Below are 23,186 nucleotides of genomic sequence, written 5' to 3' on the forward strand. Positions count from 1 at the left end.
ATTAGTATTATCTAAAGATGATGTATAGTAAATTGTTTTCTTTACATAACTAGAAAACTCTCTACCTTATGGACATGTAAATATATTTTATAAAAACCAGAGTAGTAGCATTATTGCCTCGTTATCTGCCAAAATACCAGGAAGAAAATTTTACAGGACAAATCACTAGTCAAACTAGTAATACTGTGATTGTCAGAAATCTAATTTCATTTTTGCCGACTGTAAAATCTTAATCTTCAAACAGACTTTATTTTTATAGTAATAATCTCCTTTATTGAACTTAAATAGGAATTACCAGAAAATCCATGGGAGAAATTATCTATTCATCTCTATTTTGATGGAATGTCACTTTCTTATTTTATGGCACACCATAAGTATTGTACTTTTGAACATTCTGAGGAAATACTGAAGGAAGTAAGTGAACTGGTTTTCTATAAAAATCTAAACTATAGAAAAAGAAATTGTGGTTAAAATGTCATATTTTGTCTTATGCCTCAAGCCTTCCATATAGTTCTACATGCCTGATATGTTAAGAGGGTCTAGAGGATTTGTAAATTCTTTATTGAGAAAGCAATACCCTATATCATGCTTTATAAAGTCCTAGAAAAGACTTCAGTTGCATTAAGAGTCACTTAGTGTTTCTATATCTTCAAACCTAATGAGAAGCTCATATGTTCTCTAACGTTGTTTGAATATAGATGCAAATTATAAAATCATAATGGAATTCACTGCCAGAAAACGACTCTCTCCCAAGATAAAATGGTTTTGCCTTATATTCAATATTATAACATTTCCCCCATTTTGCCTTCTTACAGGGAACTCAGAGCCAGATTTTAAGCTTAGCTTCAGTAAATAGCCCATTCCAGTTGCCTGGTGCTTCTGTTTTTAATATTTTAAAAAACATAATTAGTCTGTTACAGATAGGATTTCACATGTCAAGCTGCCACAAATACTTTATAGAAATAGGGTACTCATCATAAATAAGAACGTGGTGAACATTGTATATAGCAAGATATTTTTAGACTTACAGTTCACTTGTTAAGTTTTTGAATATTCATTTCGGTGATAGTACACAACCAAACAGTGGGTGTGCAGTTCAATATAGGAAACTACTTTCTTCTCTCAAATAGGAAACTATGACATAACTTTGTACATGTAATGCTCACAGCCAGTTGTTTCTTTTGAGCATAGAGGTGTGTGTGTGTGTGTGTGCGTGCGTGCCCCCGTGTGTTTGTGTAAAGGGTGTTTCATCTGTTAAACAGGTTTTATAAAGATTACTTAGTCTCTCTGGCAGGTGTACTCTTCAGTGTGAACATTTAAAAGGAAAGGTAAGAGCTCCCACTCTTATTATAAACTAATGACAATTGACATGCTTTTAGCATAATTTTGAGGATTCTTCTTGTTGCAATATTAAGATCACTCAGAACACTAAATTTTCCCATAGTTAAGCTGAAATGAATGCCAACGAGGTCATGCACACGGTTTTTGTGGGATGAAATATGAAAGTGCCTTAAAACAATAGTACGTAGTTAAAGATAGTTTTATTCATTAATAATACTATATTATTTCAGAAACCAACAGATTGCAATAAAAAGTATGAGGAAGAGAGATGGGAAATAAGGTTTGAGGTAAGTTTCAATCCAAATATTTTGAAAATTTGGACACTTCATCAATACAAAGAATCTGATACAAGATCAGGAAGGTAAGCATAACAGCTTTATTGAGATAATTTACATACCATAAAATTCAACTTTTTAAAGTGTACAAGTCAGTGGGTTTTAATATATTCATAGAGTTGTGCAGTCATCACAACTATCTAATTCCACAACACTTCATCTCAGAAAGAAGCTCCATACCAGCAGCAGTCACTTTCCATTTCCCCTTCCCCAGTTTCCTGGAAACTGTTTCTGTGGGTTTGTCTATTCTGGACGTTTCATATAAAGGGAATCATAGCCCTTTGTTACTGGCTTCTTTCATTCAGCATAATGTTTGCAGGGTTGAATCATGTTGTAGTATGTGTCCTTTTTATTGCTGAATAATATTCCATTATACAGATACACACATTTTGTTTATCCATTCATCTCTTGATGGATACTTGGGTTGTTCTTACCTTTACAGGTAGTGAATTAAAGCTACTATGAACGTTTGTGTACAGATTTTTAAGTGGATGTCAGTTTTCAGTTCTCTTGAGTATGGACCTAGGAGTGGAATTACTAAGTCATATGGTGACTGTGTTTACCATTTTAAGGAACTGTGAAACTGTTTTCCAGACCAGCGGCATCATTTTACTTTGGTACTAGGATTGTACAAGGGTTCCATTTTTTCCATATCCTCACCAACACTTACCTGACTTTTTTCCTAGCCATCTTGGGATAGGTGTGAAGATACAAGTCCCTTATCAGATATGATTTGCAAATATTTTCTCCCATTCTGTGGGTTGTCTTTTCACTTTCTTGATGGTATCCTTTGAAACACCAGAGTTTTAAATTTTGATGAAATCTAGTTTATCCTTTTTATCTTATCTTTTCTTTTGTCACTTTTGCTTTTTGGTGCAAGAAGTGTTTTCATAAGTAAAATTTTATCATTTAAAATTTTAAGTAGAATTTAATTCCTGTAATTATAAAAATGACATATGCTTGTTGTAAAGTGTTTTGTAACAAATCAGTAAAATTCAACAGTAGGTAGTCACTTCTTGCTGAAATCTTAGTGGTTCAAATATGTTTTGTTTTGCCACCAGTTTGGAAATGTTAAATAGTAATAAGTGAGTCTACAAATTTGAATATGATTGTTTTACTCTTTATGTTAATCACCATATTCAAGATTTTTTTTAACTTACTAAAAGAAAAATCCCCTATATTTTTATATGTATATTTCTTTTAACAACTGCTAACTGCCTTGATCCTCTTTGGAATCATATAACTTTTAATTACTCCTTATGCTTTTATAGAGCTTAAGAGAGAGCACACTTTTTTCATGATTTTTAACTTAAATCTTCCTTTGTCATTTCATATTTTAGTTTTTATTATAAAATACTCTAAAAATAAATGAAATACTACAGAAATGTGAAAAGGAAGAAGTTGTCCCAGTTCTACATCTTGAACACCCCAGTCCGTCCCACTAAGCAGCCGCTATTTGTTAATCATTCTTCTAGAATTTTGTGTTATATGTAAATATTATATATAAGTAAATATTCCTGTGGGGTTTTTTTTATACAAAATCTTTTTTTTTGGCAGGGGACAAAAGACTGCTAAAGATCTTTTGATTACTTATCACATTTTGGTCCCACTACAACAAAATTATTTTGTGATTTTCAGTGTCTCAGCTAGATTTTTGCCAAATGAAAGTAAATTGGCACTGTAATAAGCTTTAATAATGTGGTGGGTTTCTGTAATAGTCATTCTGAAATTGGAATTTATTTTTGGTGTTTTAGGAATTGCTTTTGCCTGAAACAGAGACGCCTATTTTACCGCCATATTTGTCTTCACCTCTTCCTCCCCCTGGAGAGCTCTACGCTGTTCAAGTTAAGCACGTTGTCTCACCCAGCGAAGTACGTGATTCCAGTAATGCTGGTGGTTAAAAACATGACAGGCAGTCTCGGTCTTTAACTCTAGGGTTGATTCTCCACATTTCCATCTTCCTGATTTTCATAGCTGACAGCTGGTGGCCGCTAGGTTGCCTGCCCTATAATGTCCTCTTCAGACACTTGTTTGTACTTAATGAGGCAAGTGTTCCTTAATCACTGTTGGGTTTTCCCAGTATTGTGTAGCTTTTTCATTCAAATATTTAGATTGTTAAGTTGGAACTTATTTCCACCTGTGAAATCTTATTAAACATCTCATTCCCCTGTCCTCGTCCTACGTTGAACTTAAGTGCTCTTTACTCGCTGTTTTTCCATTACCACGTATCACCTTGTAACACACTGTGCCACTTCCTTATTTTGTCTGCTTCTTCCCACTAGAATGTAATTCCATGAAGACAGGGATTTTTGTCTGTTTTGGTCAGAGGTGTGTCCCTAGAACCTAGAATACTGCCTGATACGTAGTAGGCACTCAGTAAATATTGACTGAATGAGTAAGTACACTAAAGAAAATTCAATTATAGATGCTTGGCTAAAGAGAGAAAGAAATGACAAATTAAGCGGCCAGGCAGTCTCTCAGCCATTTTTACACAGTAAACCATTCTTTTCACCGACAAGAAGAATTTGATCCATAATTTCATCAGAGAACAAAGTAGCGCAAACTATTGTTGGTGTTTATGATTTTAATTAGTTATTAGTCACCACATAAATTACCCCAAACTGAGCAGCATAAAACAACACACGTGAAAGTCAGAAATCCAGGACCTCGGGTTGCAGTCGGGGTGTGTGTGGGGGGTGTGCAGGATCCACTTCCAGAGCCCGAGGGCTGGGCCCCGGCCCCGCGGGCCTCTGCTGGGCCTGCTGGCGTGCGTCTGCACGCTTCCCTGTTGGGCTGAGCGCCACCAAGGCAGAGACCACGCCTTTGACAACCTGGGCTCAGTGGTCACATACCGCCGCCGCTCTCATGCTTTCCAGTCGCAAAGAGCACGTCTGGTTTGCTGTGGGGACTTGACTCTGAGGGCTGTGAGGTCGTCGCTGGGGACTGGCGTGCAGTAGTTCTGTCCACATCATGAATACTAAAAATTACAGCATTTGAACTTTTTCCCTTCCCTTCCCCCCACTTAGGTGTATATTTGCCTTGACTCTGTAGAAAACTGTAATCTGCTGAAGCAGCATGATGACACAGTTGACGGTGGAGTCAGCTGGGAACCTGAGGCTGAGAGCCTTGAGGAAGCGCTGGGGAGGTTCAATAAGGATGTGGAGACGTTCCTGCCTCTGACGGACTTCCGAACAGGTACTGACCTTTCAGAGTAAAACGGGATTCCCAGTGAAGCCGCTGTTTTGTTTCAGTGCCGATGAGACTGGGTTGTTTCTAAGGTTAACTGGTATTTCTGTCACCCTCACTTGATATGCATGGTCTCTTGCCTTGGGGCGCTTTTGTTTTTCAAAGCTCAGGCCACACTGTAACATTGACTGCGTGAAGGTGGCTTTTCTGAGCTTGCAGTTTTGCCAGTAGCTCAGATTGTGAGCTGTTACTTGGACCTGAACGGCACTAATTTTAATCACAAGCCACCTAAGCTGCTAATTGTGGTGTGGGGCAGCAGAACTCAGATTGTGTCGAGTCCTGCCAGCATGGGTGAAATCCTGCTTTTTTCCCTTTCTAATCTACTTCCCTGTCTTTATTAAATATATGGCATTCTCCTATGAGGAAAATGCATCTAGTTACTGGTGTTGACGGTTCCTGAATACCAGGAGTGGTGTCTACACATTTTATCAGTATGCGATGTATAGGGATGTATTCATCCTTGGTATTTTGTTCATATCAGAGGATACTTTAGCAAAGGAAAACAGCAGCCTGACGTCCTATCTGATTTTACTTAATGAGATTTTAATCACTTGTGACCCATGTTTGGCTGATAAACACCACTTGCTGTTCCCTCTGCCTGGAAAGTTCTGGGGTGTGTAGCAGGGTCTCTGCTCAGCTATCCCCGCATGGCAGCTCTTCCCTGATGCATCCCACCCCACCCCCTCCTCCCGTCCTGTAAGGCAGCACCACAGCAGGGACTCTGTGCCGCAGCGTCATCAGCGCCTAAGGAGGGCACCTGGCACAAGTAGGTGCTCATAAGTATTTGTTGAATGAGTGAAAAAATAAACTCAGTCACTTTTTCTTTTTGTAAAAACTAATTTATAATCTGGAAGAAACAATCCCTTCCTCACGGTGCTCTTCTCTCAGGGAGGCTGCGCAAACAGTCCGTGCGTAATGTGAATTCATGGAGCTACACATACATGTGTGCATTTTTCTATGGTTATTCTTCAATTAATTATGCATATGTACAAGTTGATTCATAGACAAGTGCTTATTAAATATGTACGGAATCTATATTGAAGGAGTTGAATAAGGAATCTATTTAGGTAACACGTTGAGGATATGTGGTTGAAGTGGGTTGGGAGTATATTGTGAAGAACCCTGTAAATTGCAGTCTAAGGACTTGGTACTGCAGACAGTTAAGATGCCATTGAAATTTTTTAAACTACAGAGCAATGGAATTGGATTGGAGGAGAAGGAAATTAAAAGTAGGAATAACAGAAACCATTTTACTATCATTTCCAGAAGACAGCTGCCCAAAGGAAAAAAAAATCGGGGGCGTATAAGAAGTGGGAACAATGGAAGGATGGTTTAAGCCTTGGGTGGTGGAAGAACTAGGACTCTGAGAATGGAGAGGTGTCTTTCTTCCAGCCTTTTCCTAACTTAGGAATTAGGAAAAACAAGGTTTATAAAGTATAAACAGAAAAAAGAGCACAAGCCAACATGTGGCTAACTGTTGAGTGTTTAATTCTGAATAATGGGTAATTGGTGATTATATTTTCTTTGTACTTTACTACTGTATTTTTTTAAAAAAACGTTTTTAAGAAAATAAAAGGCAATGTGATTTTCCCCTTTTTGTCTTTTCAGAAATGCCTTGCCTTGCAGAATATGATGATGGCGTATGGTACAGAGCAAAGATTGTTTCCATTAAAGAATTTAATCCTCTGGCTGTCCTGGTACAATTTGTTGATTATGGATCAACTGAAAAGCTGACAATAAACAGGTTAAAAAACAAAAAAGTAAACTTAGTTGAATTAGGATTCTTAGTTTTCTATTTTTTTTTTTTTTTTTAATGAAAAGATTTTGCCTCTTTTTTTAAAAGAAAAAAATCTATTTTAAAGCTACTTATATATTGGGAGTATTTTTTATCTAAAAGTTATTTTTTATTGTAAAATATACATACCATAAAATCTACCGTGTTAAAAAATAAATTTTAAAAAATTCTTAAAGAGGAAAAATTTACCACATTAGCCATTTTTAAGTATACAATTAATTGGCATTAAGTATTCAGTGTTGTGCGACCACTGCTACTGTCCATTTTCAGGACTTTTTCATAACCCCAAACAGAAACTCTGCCCCTCAATAACATTCCATTCCCTTTCCCTCAGCTCCCGGTAACCCCTCTTCTACTCTCTGTATGAATTTGCTTATTTTAGGTTCTTCATCAAGTGTAATCATAAGTATTTGTCTTTTTATGTCTGGCTTATTTTACTTAGAATGATGCTTTCAGAGTTCGTCCAATTGAAGCATGTGTCAGAATTCCATTACTTTTATGACTAAATGATATTTCATTGTACGTATATACCACATTTTGTTTATCTGTTCATCTGTTGATGGGCACTTGGTCTGTGAATAATGCTGCTATGAACAATGACATACAAAGAGCCGTTTTGAGTTCCTGCTTTCAGCTGTTTGGGGGTATTATATACCTCAAAATGGAACTGCGGGACCATATGGTAGTTGTGTGTTTAACTTTTTCAGGAAATGCCAAACTTTTCCATAGTAGCTATACTATTTATATTTCCACCAGCAACGCACAGGAGTTCCATTTTCTCCACATCCTTGCCGACACTGTTATTTTCCAAGTTTTGTTATTGTTGTTTGTGATACTTTTTTAATAGTGGTAAAATACACATATCATAAAATCTACCATCTTAACCATTTTTAGAAGTATAGTTAAGTAGTATTAACTTTCCTTACATTGTTAGTGCAACCAATCTCCAGAACTCTCTTCATTTTGGAAAACTGAAACTAACCCTGTGCCCATTGAACGATCCCTCATTCCCTCTTCATCCAGCCCATCAACCACTGTTCCATCTCTATGAATTTGATTATTGTAGGTATCTCATATGTCTTTTTGTAACTGGCTTATTTCACTTAGCATGATGTCAAGGTTCAACCATGTCATAGCATATGTTAGAATTTTCTTCTTTTTTAAGGCTGAATAATATTCCATCACATGTATATAACACATTTATCCATGCACCCATCAGTGGATACTTGGTTATTGTGAATTATGCTATGAACATGGGTGTACAAATATTTCTTCATGACCCTGCTTTCAATATACTCAGAAGTGGAGTTGCTGGATAATATGCTTATTCTTAGTATTTGGAGGAACCACCAAACTTCCCCGCAGTAGCATTTTACATTCCCACCAAATGTCCAAGGGTTCCAGTTTTTCTCTGTATCCTCACCAACACTTGTTATCTTCCATTTTTGTTTGTTTTAAATAGTAGCCATCCTAATGGGTATGAGGTGATATCACATTGTGGCTTTGATATGCATTTCCCTGATGATTAGTGATGTTGAGCACCTTTTCATTTGCTTGTTGCCCATTTATATCTCTTCCTTGGAGAAATGTCTTTTTTAATGTATATTTTCTCTCATTCTGTAGGTTGCCTTTTCACTCTGTTGACTGTGCCCTTTGCACAGTTTTAAATTTTGATATAATCAAAATTTTTTCTTCTGTTGCCTGTGCTTTTGGTGTCATATCCAAGAATCACTGCCAAATCCAACACCTTTAACTTTCTCTCTAATTGTGACATTCTTAACATTTTAATTTAAGGATTTCTTTTGTGACAGACTTTGTCAAATTCCTGTTCATCTTATGCAGTATCCAGCCCGAGCCATAAAGGTTCTCTTGGCAGGGTTTAAACCTCCCTTAAGAGATGTAGGAAAGGCAAGAATACCGTACTGTCCCAAGTGGAGCATGGAAGCATTGTGGGCTATGATAGACTGTCTTCAAGGAAAACAACTTTATGCTTCTTCCATGGTAAATATCTGCCTTAATTAGCCAAAATACTTTGAAAGCTATTTCAAGGATCCCTGTTAACTTTCTAAAGTGCTTTTTATCTCTGCAGCTCTAGATGCAAAAATGCTTTAAAGCATTTGATGTTGTAAATACTATAGGATTAATTTTAAGGCTTGTTCAAATGTCTTAGTTTGTATTTTACAAACTTTTGATTAGCCCTGCAATGATATAAAATATCAGTGATGTAATGACTAAGATAAAAAATGATCAAGATGAGTATCCTATAATCAAAGAACTGATAATGAGGAAAACATGTAAACTACTAATACAAGGTAGAATGAAATAAATGCTATAAAAAAGGTATAGGTATCTTTGGGGTGTGTGTGTGGGGAGAGAAGCAGGAGCGATGAGTTCTGTCTGGAGAGATCAGGGTAGGGTGTTTGAGCCCCTGCTTAGTAGGCACTCGAGTGCTTATTCAGTTAAGTATGACCGGGAGAAAGTGACATTCGAGCTGCATCCTAAAAGTAGAAAAGACCAGAAGGGGGATTCTGGTCAGAGTCAGAGAAAGGTTCAAATGGTGCTCATATCATAACTGTACTGACTTTGAATTGTTTAATGCAGTAGAAGCTGCATCAAAAGGTCCAAAAAAGAAAATCCAGATCATGCTTGGTATAAATATGCTTTCTACTTGAGGCTTAGTCACAAAGGGGTGGCTCGAAGGCCGTATCTGGCTTGTAACCATGTTTGATTTAGTGCACAGCTGTTTTAAAACTGGAAAATTATACACAGAGTCTTATTTCTAAGTACTATAAAATCTTCTGAAGTGGCAGCACCAGTGGTGCAACAACAGTCCCTCTAGGTGGGGACATGCTCTTCGGTTCACCCTAGTCCTCACCACTGTTGTTTCAGCCCAGCTCGCCCTGATCTGGGGACCCGAGATTTGGGGGATTTCTGATATATTGGCTGTGACAAGAATGAGCTCTTAATGAAGCAGTGCTGTTACTAGACAGTGCTTTTTGAAAACCTCTGTACATACCATGTTCCTGTGTATGCAGTGGTGTAAATAGCTTATGCAGGGTTTCTCTCAAGAAGCCAGTGAAAATAACAAATGTTCTTATAAATACATGTGTGTTCACCTCTATGAGTAACACTCAAAATTTGGTGACTGTATGCATAAAGGTATGCTTTATGTGTAGAATGTAAATGAATTTTAACAGGAATGGTAGTATTAAAGCCCACTGGCTCAATCCAGGAAAACTTTGGGGAGAGTTACATTTTAAATAAAGTAAAAAGATGGAAAGAATGGGACTTAGCAAGAAACCATCAAGATACCTTTTGAAAGTAACAGTGTATAAATTATAAATAAACTTAGAGATATGCCTTGTCCCTCCTGCCAGTTGTAGGAGGAACAGGCAGCGAAGACATGATGGTGTTTTCTTGACATGTATGTGTTAATTTTAGGCTCAGGTACCAGAACAAATAGTGACATTATATGAAGATGAACGGTATCCAGTTCATATGTCATTAGTAGAAATGGGGCTTGCAGACCAAGACGAGTGATGTAAGTACCACGACTTCTTGTTCACCCTTATAGTCAGCATGATGTAGCAGAGATTCATACTAAATTGCCCTGAAAAGCACCTTTGGCCTTTCCTTCCTTGATTTGTCAAAGGAATGACAGCAAAGCTCAACCAGAGTCTCTCTTGTAGATCTCTCCTTCATGGGCCCTTCTTACCTATTGAGTACCAGTAACAAAGAGGTTCCATAGCTATAAAAACGCTTGGAACGGCTATCCTGACCATTCATGGTGCCAGATGGTTATGGGGGCAAGGAGGAGAGCAGCGGAAAGCGGGCACTGTAAATAATTTAAGCACAGAATGCTATGCTACACACGCAGCACTACTGGACAGCCAGTGCCCTGATAACAAGGTTATTAAAGTCCTTCGGTAAACAGCTCACTCTTTATCCATTCACGTAAACGTTAACATGTGATTCAGTAACAACTGTATTTGAACCTTAAGCAAAGGTTTAAAATAACACACCTTTTGTTTTTCAGGTTTACAGTACAGAGCATCTATAGCAGCCCAGAAGAAAGTTTTCTGTTATATGTAGACCATTTCAGGCTTATTTTTCTTGACTTGTTCTGCAATAGTGCTGGCCTTTTTTTTCTTTTCTTTACATGTTGAACTGTTAGGAATTGTTCCAAAAAAGTTAATAAATATTTGCTTTCAAGTATTTACTTATTTTATTTTACTGTAATTTTTAAATGAAATATTTTAGGCATGTTAGAAAAAACATATTTAATTCATTTTGTAACTAATGTACATTCAGCTGAAGAAACAAGACATCATCAGCACAGTTGTAGGCCCCTGTTCTACCCTTCCCCAGTCATTCTGTTTCTTACAGAGGAGGTGAATACTGTGAATTTGGTGTTTATCGTTCTTATATAGCTCTTTATAATTTTATTGTATATGCATGCATCCATAAACAAGACATAGTGTTGCTCTGTATATTTTTAAGTGTGTGCAGTATCACAGAATTACCTTTTTTCCCTTACTTTATTTCCACTATATAATGCATATTGGTACGCATAGCTCTATTTTATTCACTTTCACCGTTACATCCATCTGTGCATATAATTCACTCTGTTGTTAGATATTTAGGTTGTTAACAGTTTTTTCTCAATTACAGATACTCTACTGTACAACCCCTTATGCACCTGTGAGGGGTTTTCTAGTAAACATACTGTAGTGGAATTTAGTACTAGGTCATGCGGCAATTGCTTTCCAAAAAAGTGATTTTACCAGCTAATTCTACCATCAGTAGTCCAAGTTCCTTGCCAACATGTGGTGTGGCCAGACCATTGTTTGCCAGTTTATGACAATAACGTAAAAAGGTACCTCATTGTTGAAATATGCATTTACTGGTTTTAGTCAGTTTATTGCTTATTAATATCCTTTGTTTGTAATTACCTATTTTAACTAACAGGGATTCTTTATATACTCTGGTTACTAATCCTTTGTCAGATACGTGTTTCTTTTCCTAGGCTGTGACTTTTCTCTCTTTTGTGGTATCTTTGGACAAACAGAAACTTTTGACTCATCAACCTTTTAAGGTTTGTGCTGTGTCTGTCTCATTTAAAAATCTTTCTCTAGGGAGCTCCCTGATGGTCTAGGGGTTAGGATCTGGCACTTTCACTGCTGTGGCCTGGGTTCAGTCCCTGGTCTGGGAACTGAGATTCCCCCAAGAGGTGCGGCACAACCAAAAAAAATAATAAAACAAAAATCTTTCTCTATTCCTGAGGTAATACATATAATTATTTTCTTTGAAAAGAAGTTTTCAACTTTTTTGTTATTCAGTTTTAAATCACCTGGAATTAATACATGTGGCTTTTTTTAAAAAACTGAGTCACTGCCAGCGCTACTGTCAGACTGCACTAAGTGACTAGACCAAACTTACTATGTAAATCTACTTGTAGGTGACTTGGCCCCCCCCTTCAAGGACATCTTGCTTCTGTCGGCCCCGTCTTACAGGTAATAAGGTCAAGGCACCTGTGGTCTATCATCAATCAATCAGTTAACACTGGCTGGTTAGTTTTCACGGCCCCCGCCTTTCTCAGCTGTCACCGTCCTTAACAACTGCTTTCTCCTGCTATGAGATTTATCTGCACTTGTAGAATGAACTCTTCTGCCTGTTTTACTGTTTATTTGTATTCAGTCACTGTTTTAACTTCCAATTCTGTGACCTCTGTGGTAGATGATCACGCTTTAATTTTAGTACTAATTGAGCACAGTAATATCTTGACTGGAGAAACCCTCTTACTCCTTCAGTAAACTTTTTGAGCAAGACCTTCATAGGACTGGTAGGTGGTGGGAAAATCTGTGATACTGTGTTTCTTGTACTTCTTGGCTCTCATAACCATCTCCAACCAATGAAAGCATCCACTTGTTAAAAGTCTATACTGGTTAGAACCGTAGAAAGACACAAGGTAGGTGAACTAAAAATGAAAGCTGTCCCTGTGCATTTCAAACATTATAAAAAAAGGCATCAAGTTTTATTTTATATTCCAAAACAATCTTTTCCATTTATATATATACACACACACACACACACACACACAGTATATATAAATTAAACCACAGAATCCACAAGAAATGTACATTTTTTAAAGAAGAAAATCAAGTTAGTGTTATTTCATGATGAGCCATACACAAGGATCATGACGGTTTTGTGTCCATTAGAACATTACCATCCTTGTCTTTAACTCTTACTCGACCAGATGAATATTTGGTTTCTTGAAGACCGTTTGTATACACAGTTTTAACAGTGCCATCGGGATACTCCCGTCTCTTGAACTGGGCCGTATGTAGTTCTCTTTGGCCATTATTAAACTCTATGATTCTGTTGCCATCTCTGTAAATTTAAAGTAGAATTTAGTTTCTTTAAAAATATGAAGTATACACAGCAGGAGAGCTCTGGCAGTTATTCCTTCTCCTAGAGCATCCCTGGTCCTTATATAGGTATAATTGGGACTCCACTTCTCAGCACAGAATGGTTTTTTCTGTTTTGGTTATTTCTCAAATTTTATATGAACACAATGGCTCCGTGCCACATACAAGTGTTTGTTAGAGAGCCAGTGCCCTATCAAGTGTGGCCCTAGGGTGTCAGCATCACCCGAGGGCTCATTAGAAACGCAAATTATTTGGCTGGGGCCCAGCAACCTGCTCTTGAACAGTCCCTCCAGGTGATTCTGGTGCATCCTGAAGTTTGAGAACCACTGCTGTAAGTGAAAAATGGCAAAATAATCCGGAATGAATGAGAATACAAGTTTTCATCACAAGAAAAATGTGTAAGCATGTGTAATGATGGACGTTAACTAGACTTCTGTGATCATCTTGCTATCAAATCTTTGCTGTACACCTGAAACTGATGTTATATGTCAGTTATACCTCAATTAAAACATGATAATCCTGCATGAATTAATACATGGGATGTGCTTGAGTGTAGATGAAAAAAGACTTGCCATGAGTTAATACTTGAAGATGGATAGACGGCTATGGGGACCTTTTCATATTACTTTCTTTCTGCTACAGAAAATTTCAATCATACAAGTCAATTTTTTGAAAAGTTTTCTGAAATCAAAGTATACTGTACACAGAAGAAATAAAGTTTGAGGAAAATCTTTAGTTGAGCACCAGATAAAGTTTCAGACCACATTAAGGGAAAAACACAATCATGACCATGAGAAGTTGCTACATTACTGCCAAGTTTATGTCACAGAATTCAGGTTAATGGGTACTTAAACTGTTACACTCCAGGAGAGGAGGGTGAAACTAAAAACAGGACTCTCGATTTGACAAAACTCCACCAGGGTTTCAATTAAAATGGTGCTTTACAAGATGCTCTTCACTGTGGATTGAAGAAGTTGACTTTAACTTCAAGAAATTTAACACTCAGAAGGATAAAGAAAGAAATTGTTGACTTTAAGGAATTGGCTTAGGGTGGCCAGAGGAGTAAAGTGCTTAGGCTGGGACAGAGAGACCCAGATAAATCAAAATACAGAGTCCGGTTATTCTTAAAAATTGACAGGGCAGCTTTCCTTCTTTGTGTCTCACTCACTGTTTTCAAATTTCACCGCACTGATTTCTAAACAAATACTTGCCATTCTCGTTTCGTGAAGTGCTGTTCAGACACCCTTTAGGTCTGTAGGCTAATGACTAACCAGACGTTACAATCCATTTATCTCAAACTCATCCTAAACTCCAGAATGCTGAAAACATGTCTCACCTGCTCTCAAATTCTGAACTCAGTGAAATGTTGAATGACTTACACAAATGTTTTAAGATTTTTACAATTCAACTGGTAATAAAAGTTGAAAACTAGAAAATCTAGAGACAAAACGGGTAACGTACCGTTGCCCTCTGACAATCGTGCCATCTGGGAAAATGCTTTCTTCTTGCCCATCAGCAAACAAGTTTTTGATAGTCTGATCAGGAAACGTGATTTCTTTTCTTCCATCTGGGAAATGTTTTTCTGTAGAAAAAGGGGTTACCATAAATATTTTATTTCTAAAAGGAAAGGAGGAATTTAATGCTGAAAGGGCACAGCAGGTTTTCACCTATCTGTCCGCTGGAGAAATGTAAGACTTCCAGTCCTTCTGGGTACGTGGTGTGGGTGGTGTGTGTGGCTGCGTAGTGGTAGATCTGCAGAGAGACAGAGTCAGCGCCACCGCCTCTTCTGAGGTGTTTACGCTACGGACAAAACACGCCTGTGGAAACCTACCACTCTCCCATCCGGCGTGACCTGCTTGACATCACCGTTGAAGAAAGTGACAGTGACCGTCTTTCCATCTGCACTCGCTTCTTTTCGGGTTCCATTTGGAAACAATATAACATGGCACCCATTCTTATAAACCTTTTCTATCTACAAAAAAAAAAAAACCCAGGACTATCAATATGTAAAATTTCCTGAGACCACACGACAAAAATATCCCTAATTCTTTTAATTGCCTACTTTGAAATTTTTCATAATAAAAATTAAAACATTTCTCGGAGAGAAAAGTTAATAAGCTCATAACAATCAACTTCACCTATCTACACATCACTGTTCTTAGGTCACATATTCCCCCAGAACAACTTGTTAGTAGTTTTTTTGTCAAGCAAACTGCAGACATCACTTCTCCTGTAAACATTTCAACAGGTATCTCCCAACAGAAGGATTTTTAACATAACCAAACCGTTATCATCCCTAATAAACTGTAATTCACTCCTTCATCACATCATAACCATACCATATTGTTTTCCATAAATTCACACAAAGAAGGCCTTTCACAGTTTACTTGAATCAGGATCAAAACAAGATCCGCACACACTTGATGTGTCTCTACCCTCAATTTCTAATGGTCCCTTCCTTTACCCCCTTTTTTTAATGCCAACTGTTGAAGGAACTGGGTCACTGAATATGTAACATTTCCCACACTCTGGATTTGGCTGATTGCTTTTCCATTATGGTGTCATTAAACATGTTCCCATATCACTGTTTTTCCTTAAAAAAACCCAGTAGTAAGCTCTCGAGGCTTGATTATATTCCAGCTGAATTACCCTGACGAGTACTTTTTAGGTGCAGCAGTGGGCTTTGTATGGCAGCACGTCCAGAAATCCAGTAAGTATGCACTGCCTCATGACCTCAGCACTGACTGGGTGGCATCACGAGATCCGTCAACCTTTCGTCTAAGGTTTCAGGAGCCACTGATGACTGCCTAGACCCTTCTTGTCATCGGAAATTGTAAACTGTTGATTCTCTAATTTTCTCATTCCTCTTCCATTCATTAGCTGCGATTCTTCTAAGAAAGAAAACCTTCCCTCATCAACAATTTACCCTAAAGTAGAGTTTGTACAGGAAGAGTCTAACAACTTCCTTCTGACTGTTGGTCTTTGTCCTTCACTCATTCCTCAAAATTTGCAGTGAACTTTGGCCTTCTGATTTCTATTAAAGTGGATCAGATTAGAGTACTTGGAAAAGTACATGTTTCATAAACCCGAGGAAAAATTCCCTCATCACCTCCTCAGTAACCCTGTTTATGTTCCTCCTCTTGTCATTCACTCTTTAGCTGGAACACCCAGCCAGGCCGTTTTCCCACTCAAAACCTTTCCTAAGCACAAGAATAAAATTGTCAGGCTGGGGGTGGAGAGCAGCTGACCCAGGAAATATTTACAGAAGCCTGCAGGAAGGGTAGGGCTGAGAACTGAGGTTTTTAAAAGTACCAAGGATTACCAAGGCTTCTTAGCTATGTCTGGAGGAAGAACAAGAAGTTTAAGCAACTGGATTGTATTCCTCTTCTTGTTGCATCATCTCTAAATTAGAAATGGCAACTAAATGCATGCTGTCTATTGAGTATTTTCATAGGGTCCCAAGGTTCAAACCGAGTCATGTGCCAAGGTACTAAGGTCTTCAGCCCCATCAAGTCTTGAAGATCAATTATTTCAGAATCTAAGTGTTTCAACTCTATTTTAACCCATGTTCATTTTTTATAGTATTCATTGGTTTAAAGAAAAGTTTAACCTTTCCATCAGGATGGCTGATTTCTCCCTGAATTTCTTCTTTTTCTTCCTTTTCATCCTCTTCTTTACATTCAGGATCTGGAGAGTTCACTGGTTCAGGTGGCTCCCTGGGTGAGGCTATCTGTAAGGACAAGAGGCTCTTGGTTTGTCCTACATTACATGTAATAAAAATCGCAAGCAGCTAAAACTTACACTTAGTCCAAAAGCCAGATTCCACTATTACAGGACTCTAGTATGACTAGTATTTGGTGTTGTATAGAAAACATTTACAATGTTAAGTAAAAAGCTTCCTTTATAAATAGTTTAGAAACTTAAGCCAGTTAACCAGTCAACTTTAAGCCTGAATAATATGCTTTAATATATAAAAACATAAAGAGATTTACTTGTCCCTTATCCGAATTTCCTAAATCACGAGACACAGACTTGGATCTTCGAGATGGATTGCCTGTTAGAAAATAATTACCAGAGTTAGTTTTATTATTTAATTGAAAGTTTTAAGTTTACTCAATACTATGGTCAAACATCTCCCTAGTTCACTCTTCTTTTGTGAACTGCTGTCCTTTACCCATTATTTAAGGAAGTCTTAGTACTTTTCTTTACTAATTCCTAATTCCTAGGAGTTCTTCACTGTATAAATTCAAATACTTATTCAAATACTTAAGTCCTGATGACCAAGAAAGACGACAGTATCTGTTCTCTGAAAGTGTACAATCTGGAGAAAGGTGCTCAACCTAATAAATGGACCCAAAGGTATTTTGGAGACAATCACCAGGACTTTACTTAGAGGGTAGGAATGGGGTACAGATAATAGAAGCATCCAGGAATACACATAGAATTTGGCTTGAAAAAAAAAATAACTGGGTATTTAATTATAATCTAGACCTAATGGCTGTGGTCTAAACTTTTTAGATCATGACCAACACACACATCATGTACTGTACACGTTCATACATTATAAAATAAGCATGCGTGTGCATACAGACACCAACAACAAAGTGATAACTAAAAATACATTGAAGTTCTAATATTTTCTTCTCATATGCCAGTGGATATTATAAACAGTCCCAAATTTGAAGGGTTTCAAGCTCAAGTGCCAGGATCTGACTTAAACACTAGAATGGATGCTGGATGCTCCAGGGAGAATAGACTAGAGGAGAAGAACAGAGGCTGAGTCCAGTCAGGAGGCTGGTGGGCATCCGTAGAGATGGCAGTGTTGTACTGTGTCAAATCACTGACCTGTGGGTCCCAAAAGGCCGAGTGCTAGCAATGTCATATGGTTCAACCTACTTAATTCAGAAAATATCAACATCAGGATTAGTTAAGGGATTGATGGGAGTGGGGGGTAAGGATACAAGAAAAAAGGAATCAAGGAGTGCACACAGATTTTGGCTAAATGAACACCTTCCTCCACCTCACAGGCACGAAGAACCACGGTGCAGTCTGAGCTCCGTGTTACATCATCTCTAAATCTTACAACCAGCCTCCACAGAAGAGACTAATAGCCTCATTTTATAGGTGAGGAAATCAAAGCTGAGAGGCTAAATAACTTGCCAAGGTTGTCAACTAATAAAAGTCAAGTCAGAACCAGTATTCAAGCTCATCAAGCTTAATTCTCTCAGCTGTTTGTGAACGTCACGAACAAGCCTCTGAGCACATTCTTACTGGGAGGAACAGAGGGGAATGGGTGTCCACCACTGTGAGCACCGTATAAAATTACATGTAACAATTATTTAATAAACAATGCTGGAACAGCTAGATACTTTAGGAGTACACGTTTATGACCTCAGGATAGGTAAAGACTTAAGGCAAGAAGCACTACCCATAAAGGAAAAAGGTGAAATTCAACTACATCATTAAAGAAAGAAATTTGGGAACTTTTAAAGGTGAAGTCAGCATCATGGTGGCTAAATCATTCCTCTTTCCTCTCCCTTAGCCAGACTCATCAAGTCAAAAAGGGAGAGGATGCAAATCAATAAAATTAGAAATGAAAAAGGAGAAATCACAACTGACACCACAGAAATAACAAAGGATTATAAGAGACTACCACAAACAGCTACATGCCGATAAAATGGACAACCACAAAGAAATGGACAAATTCTTGGAAAGATACAATTTTCCAAAACCAAACCAGGAAGAATTAGAAAATATAAACAGACCTATCACGAGCAATGAAATGGAAACTATAATTAAAAATCTTCCAACCAACAAAAGCCCAGGACCAGATGGCTTCACAGGCAAATTCTATCAAACATTTACAGAAGACCTAACACCCATCCTTCTCAAGCTCTTCCAAAAAATTGCAGAGGGAGGAACACTCCCAAATTCATTCTGTGAAGCCACCATCACCCTGATACCAAAACCGGAAAAAGATATCACAAAAAAAGAAAATTACAGACCAATATCACTGATGAATACAGACGCAAAAATCCTGAACAAAAACTGGCAAACAGAATCCAACAACACATTAAAAGGATCATACACCATGATCAAGTGGGATTTATCCCAGGGATGCAAGGATTCTTCAGTATACGCAAATCAATCAATGTGATACACCATATTAACAAACTGAAGAATAAAAACCATATGATCATCTCAATAGATGCAGAAAAAGCTTTTGACAAAATTCAACACCCATTTATGATAAAAACTCTCCAGAAAATGGGCAAAGAGGGAACCTACCTCAACATAATAAAGGCCATATATGACAAACCCACAGCCAACAATCATACTCAAAGGTGAAACACTGAAAGCATTTCCACTAAGATCAGGAACAAAACAAGGATGTCCACTCTCACCACTCTTACTCAACATAGTTTTGGAAGTCCTAGCCATGGCAATCAGAGAAGAAAAAGAAATAAAAGGAATACAAATTGGAAAAGAAGAAGTAAAACTGTCACTTTTTGCAGATGACATGCTACTATACATGGAAAATCCTAAAGATGCCACCAGAAAACTACTAGAACTAATCAATGAATTTGGTAAGGTTGCAGGATACAAAATTAATGCACAGAAATCTCTGGCATTCCTATACACTAACAACAAAAAATCAGAGAAATTAAGGAAACAATCCCATTTACCATTGCAACAAAAAGAATAAAATACCTAGGAATAAACCTACCTAAGGAGAAAAAGACTTGTACTCAGAAAACTATAAAATACTGATGAAAGAAATCAAAGATGACATAAACAGATGGAGAAATATACCATGTTCTTGGAGTGGAAGAATCAATATTGTGAAAATGACTATACTACCCAAAGCAATCTACAGATTCAATGCAATCCTTATCAAACTACCAATGGCATTCTTCACAGAATTAAAACAAAAAATTTTACAATTTGTATGGACACAAAAGACCCCAAATAGCCAAAGTGATCTTGAGAAAGAAAAACGGAGATGGAGGAATCAGGCTCCCAGACTTCACACTATACCACAAAGCTACAGTAATCAAGACAGTATGGTACTGGCACAAAAACAGAAATAAAGGTCAATGGAACAGGATAGAAAGCCTAGAGATAAGCCCACACACATATGGTCACCTTATCTTTGATAAAGGAGGCAAGGATATACAATGGAGGAAAAACAGCCTCTTCAATAAGTGGTGTTGGGAAAACTGGACAGCTACATGTAAAAGAATGAAATTAGAACACTCCCTAACACCATACACAAAAATAAACGCAAAATGGATTAAAAACCTAGATGTAAGGCCAGACACTATAAAACTCTTAGAGGAAAACATAGGCAGAACACTCTATGACATAAATCACAGCAAGATCCTTTTTGACCCACCTCCTAGAGAAACAAATAAAAACAAAAATAAACAAATGGGACCTAATGAAACTTAAATGCTTTTGCACAGCAAAGGAAACCATAAACAAGACCAAAAGACAACCCTCAGAATGGGAGAAAATATTTGCAAACGAAGCAACTGACAAAGGATTAAACTCCAAAATTTACAAGCAGCTCATGCAGCTCAATATTAAAAAGAACAAACAACCCAATCCAAAAACGGGCAAAAGACCTAAACAGACATTTCTCCAAAGAAGATATACAGATTGCCAACAAACACATGAAAGAATGCTCAGCATCATTAATCATTAGAGAAATGCAAATCAAAACTACCATGAGGTATCACCTCACACCAGTCAGAATGGCCACCATGAAAAAATCTACAAACAATAAATGCTGGAGAGGGTGTGGAGAAAGGGGAACCCTCTGGCACTGTTGATGGGAATATAAATTGATACAGCCACTATGGAGAACAACATGGAGGTTCCTTAAAATACTAAAAATAGAACTACCATACGACCCAGCAATCCCACTGCTGGTCATATACCCTGAGAAAACCATAATTCAAAAAGAGTCACGTACCACAATGTTCACTGCAGCTCTATTTACAATAGCCAGGACATGGAAGCAACCTAAGTGTCCATCGACAGATGAATGGATAAAGAAGATGTGGCACATATATACAGTGGAATATTACTCAGCCATAAAAAACAAACGAAATTGAGTTATTTGTAGTGAGGTGGATGGACCTAAAGACTGTCATACAGAGTGAAGTAAGTCAGAAAGAGAAAAACAAATACCGTATGCTAATGCATATATATGGAATCTAAAAAAAAAAAAAAAAAATGGTACCAATGAACCTAGTTGTAGGGCAGGAATAAAGAGGTAGACATAGAAAATGGGCTTGAGGACATGGGGTGGGAGGGCGAAGCTGGGGCGAAGTGAGAGTAGCATCGACATGTATACATTACTGAATGTAAAACAGTTGGCTGCTGAGACACAGCAGCATAGCAGAAGGAGATGGGCTCGATGCTTTGCGATGACCTAGAGGGGTGGGATAGGGAGGATGGGAGGGAGGCTGAAGAGGGAGGGGATACTGGGACATATGTATGCATATGGCTGAATCACTTTGTTGTACAACAGAAACAGCATTGTGAAGCAATTATACTGCAATAAAGATGTATAAAAAAAAACTAGGTAGTGAAAGAAGACAATGGAATACATACAGTACAACTCTATTCAGAAAGCTCAAAAACAAGTAAAACATTTTTTTAGAGCTGTACCTATGAAAGCAGAAACTACAAGGGAAAGCAATGTAATATAATCATGGAGGGGTCAGTTCTGGGATGCTGCTAATCTATTTATCTAGGCAGTGGTTACCCAAGTATTTCCTTTATAACTGCCAAACTGCATATGTTATATCCACTTTTATAAATTTAATTCACAGAAATAATTTCTAAAAATGCCAGGTAGATCTTAAAGACCCAGTTGTGAAAACAAAAGTTCATGGGAGAAAATAGCGTCTTTGTGACCTGACGATTGAGAAGGATATCTCAGTCACGAAAAGCAAAAAACATTTTTTAAAAAAATTGATTAACTTCGATATTAAAAGGAAAAACATGTATATAAAAAACACAAACCAGGGACTTCCCTGGTGGCACAGTGGTTAAGAATCCACCTGCCAATGCACGGGATACAGGTTCGAGCCCTGGTCCGGGAAGATCCCACATGCCGCGGAGCAACTAAGCCCGTGCGCCACTACTACTGAGCCCGTGTGCCACAACTACTGAAGCCCACGCACCACAACTACTGCAGCCCGCGCGCCTAGAGCCCGTGCTCCGCAACAAGAGAAGCCACCACAATGAGAAGCCCGCGCACCGCAACGAAGAGTAGCCTCCGCTCACCACAACTAGAGAAAGCCCGTGCGCAGCAACGAAGACCCAACACAGCCAAAAATAAATAATTTTTTTTTTTTTAAAAACCCACAAACCAAAAAGCTACATACAGATTGGCAGAAGATATTGGCAGTGCTTACAAATGACAAAGGATTAGTATGCAGGATAACTAACTTCAATACGGAAAAACATATACACACATACACAAACACACAGAGTTTTAAATGGGCAAAAGAAATGAACAGGCAATTCACAAAAGAGGAAACCCAAATGTCCACTAAATATGAAAAGATGCTCACATTACCTCATGAGTCATCAGGGAAATGCATATTACACTGACCCACCATTTCACACCCATCTGACTAGCCAAAATTATATAAAGTCTGAGCAGATCAAGTGTTGGCAGGCACAAAGAGCATGTTCTGCTGACAGTATAAAAAGAAACTGGTAACCGCTTTGCAAAGGGAAAGCCTCCTGAAGTGGCACAAACCTGATGTGACCCAATAGCCTACTCCTGCCATGTGTCCGAGAGAAACTCACACGACCGAGACTTGTTCTGCAGCCCTTTTCATTCTCTGACAAACAGGGGGAAAACCTGAATGCCCACCAACAAGAAAATATACGGTGGCAAATACACATGGGATCTGTACAGCTAGAGTTTATATGTATTAATGAGGGTAGGTCTTAAAATACTGAGAAAGCAGCAAACTGCAGAGGGATGGACTATGAAACAACACTATATTGATT

The 23,186-nt window shown here is 37.9% G+C and overlaps 2 protein-coding genes across 6 annotated transcripts in view; one reads left to right on the forward strand and one right to left on the reverse strand.

Annotated features, from left to right (window-relative positions):
- Positions 1-10,257, forward strand: part of RNF17 (ring finger protein 17) — a 116,987-nt gene extending 106,730 nt beyond the window's left edge. Inside the window, exons 29-35 of the mRNA XM_068527037.1 lie at positions 289-414; positions 1,572-1,628; positions 3,431-3,547; positions 4,703-4,871; positions 6,531-6,666; positions 8,529-8,718; positions 10,159-10,257. Of these exons, the coding sequence (XP_068383138.1) occupies positions 289-414; positions 1,572-1,628; positions 3,431-3,547; positions 4,703-4,871; positions 6,531-6,666; positions 8,529-8,718; positions 10,159-10,257 (894 nt within the window). The remainder of the gene's footprint in view (positions 1-288; positions 415-1,571; positions 1,629-3,430; positions 3,548-4,702; positions 4,872-6,530; positions 6,667-8,528; positions 8,719-10,158) is intronic.
- A 753-nt stretch (positions 10,258-11,010) lies between these two features.
- The window catches only part of CENPJ (centromere protein J), a 63,300-nt gene continuing 51,124 nt past the window's right edge, over positions 11,011-23,186 (reverse strand). For all 5 annotated transcript variants that reach the window (XM_068526800.1, XM_068526799.1, XM_068526797.1 and 2 more), the window contains 6 exons: positions 17,141-17,202; positions 16,759-16,878; positions 14,980-15,120; positions 14,816-14,900; positions 14,610-14,730; positions 11,011-13,110 (listed from right to left, as the gene is read on the reverse strand). In XM_068526800.1, coding sequence (XP_068382901.1) covers positions 12,915-13,110; positions 14,610-14,730; positions 14,816-14,900; positions 14,980-15,120; positions 16,759-16,878; positions 17,141-17,202 — 725 coding nt within the window. In that variant the 3' untranslated portion in view covers positions 11,011-12,914. The remainder of the gene's footprint in view (positions 13,111-14,609; positions 14,731-14,815; positions 14,901-14,979; positions 15,121-16,758; positions 16,879-17,140; positions 17,203-23,186) is intronic.

Source organism: Eschrichtius robustus, chromosome 18 (genome assembly GCF_028021215.1).
Source record: "Eschrichtius robustus isolate mEscRob2 chromosome 18, mEscRob2.pri, whole genome shotgun sequence".
NCBI classification, from domain to species: Eukaryota; Metazoa; Chordata; class Mammalia; order Artiodactyla; family Eschrichtiidae; genus Eschrichtius; species Eschrichtius robustus.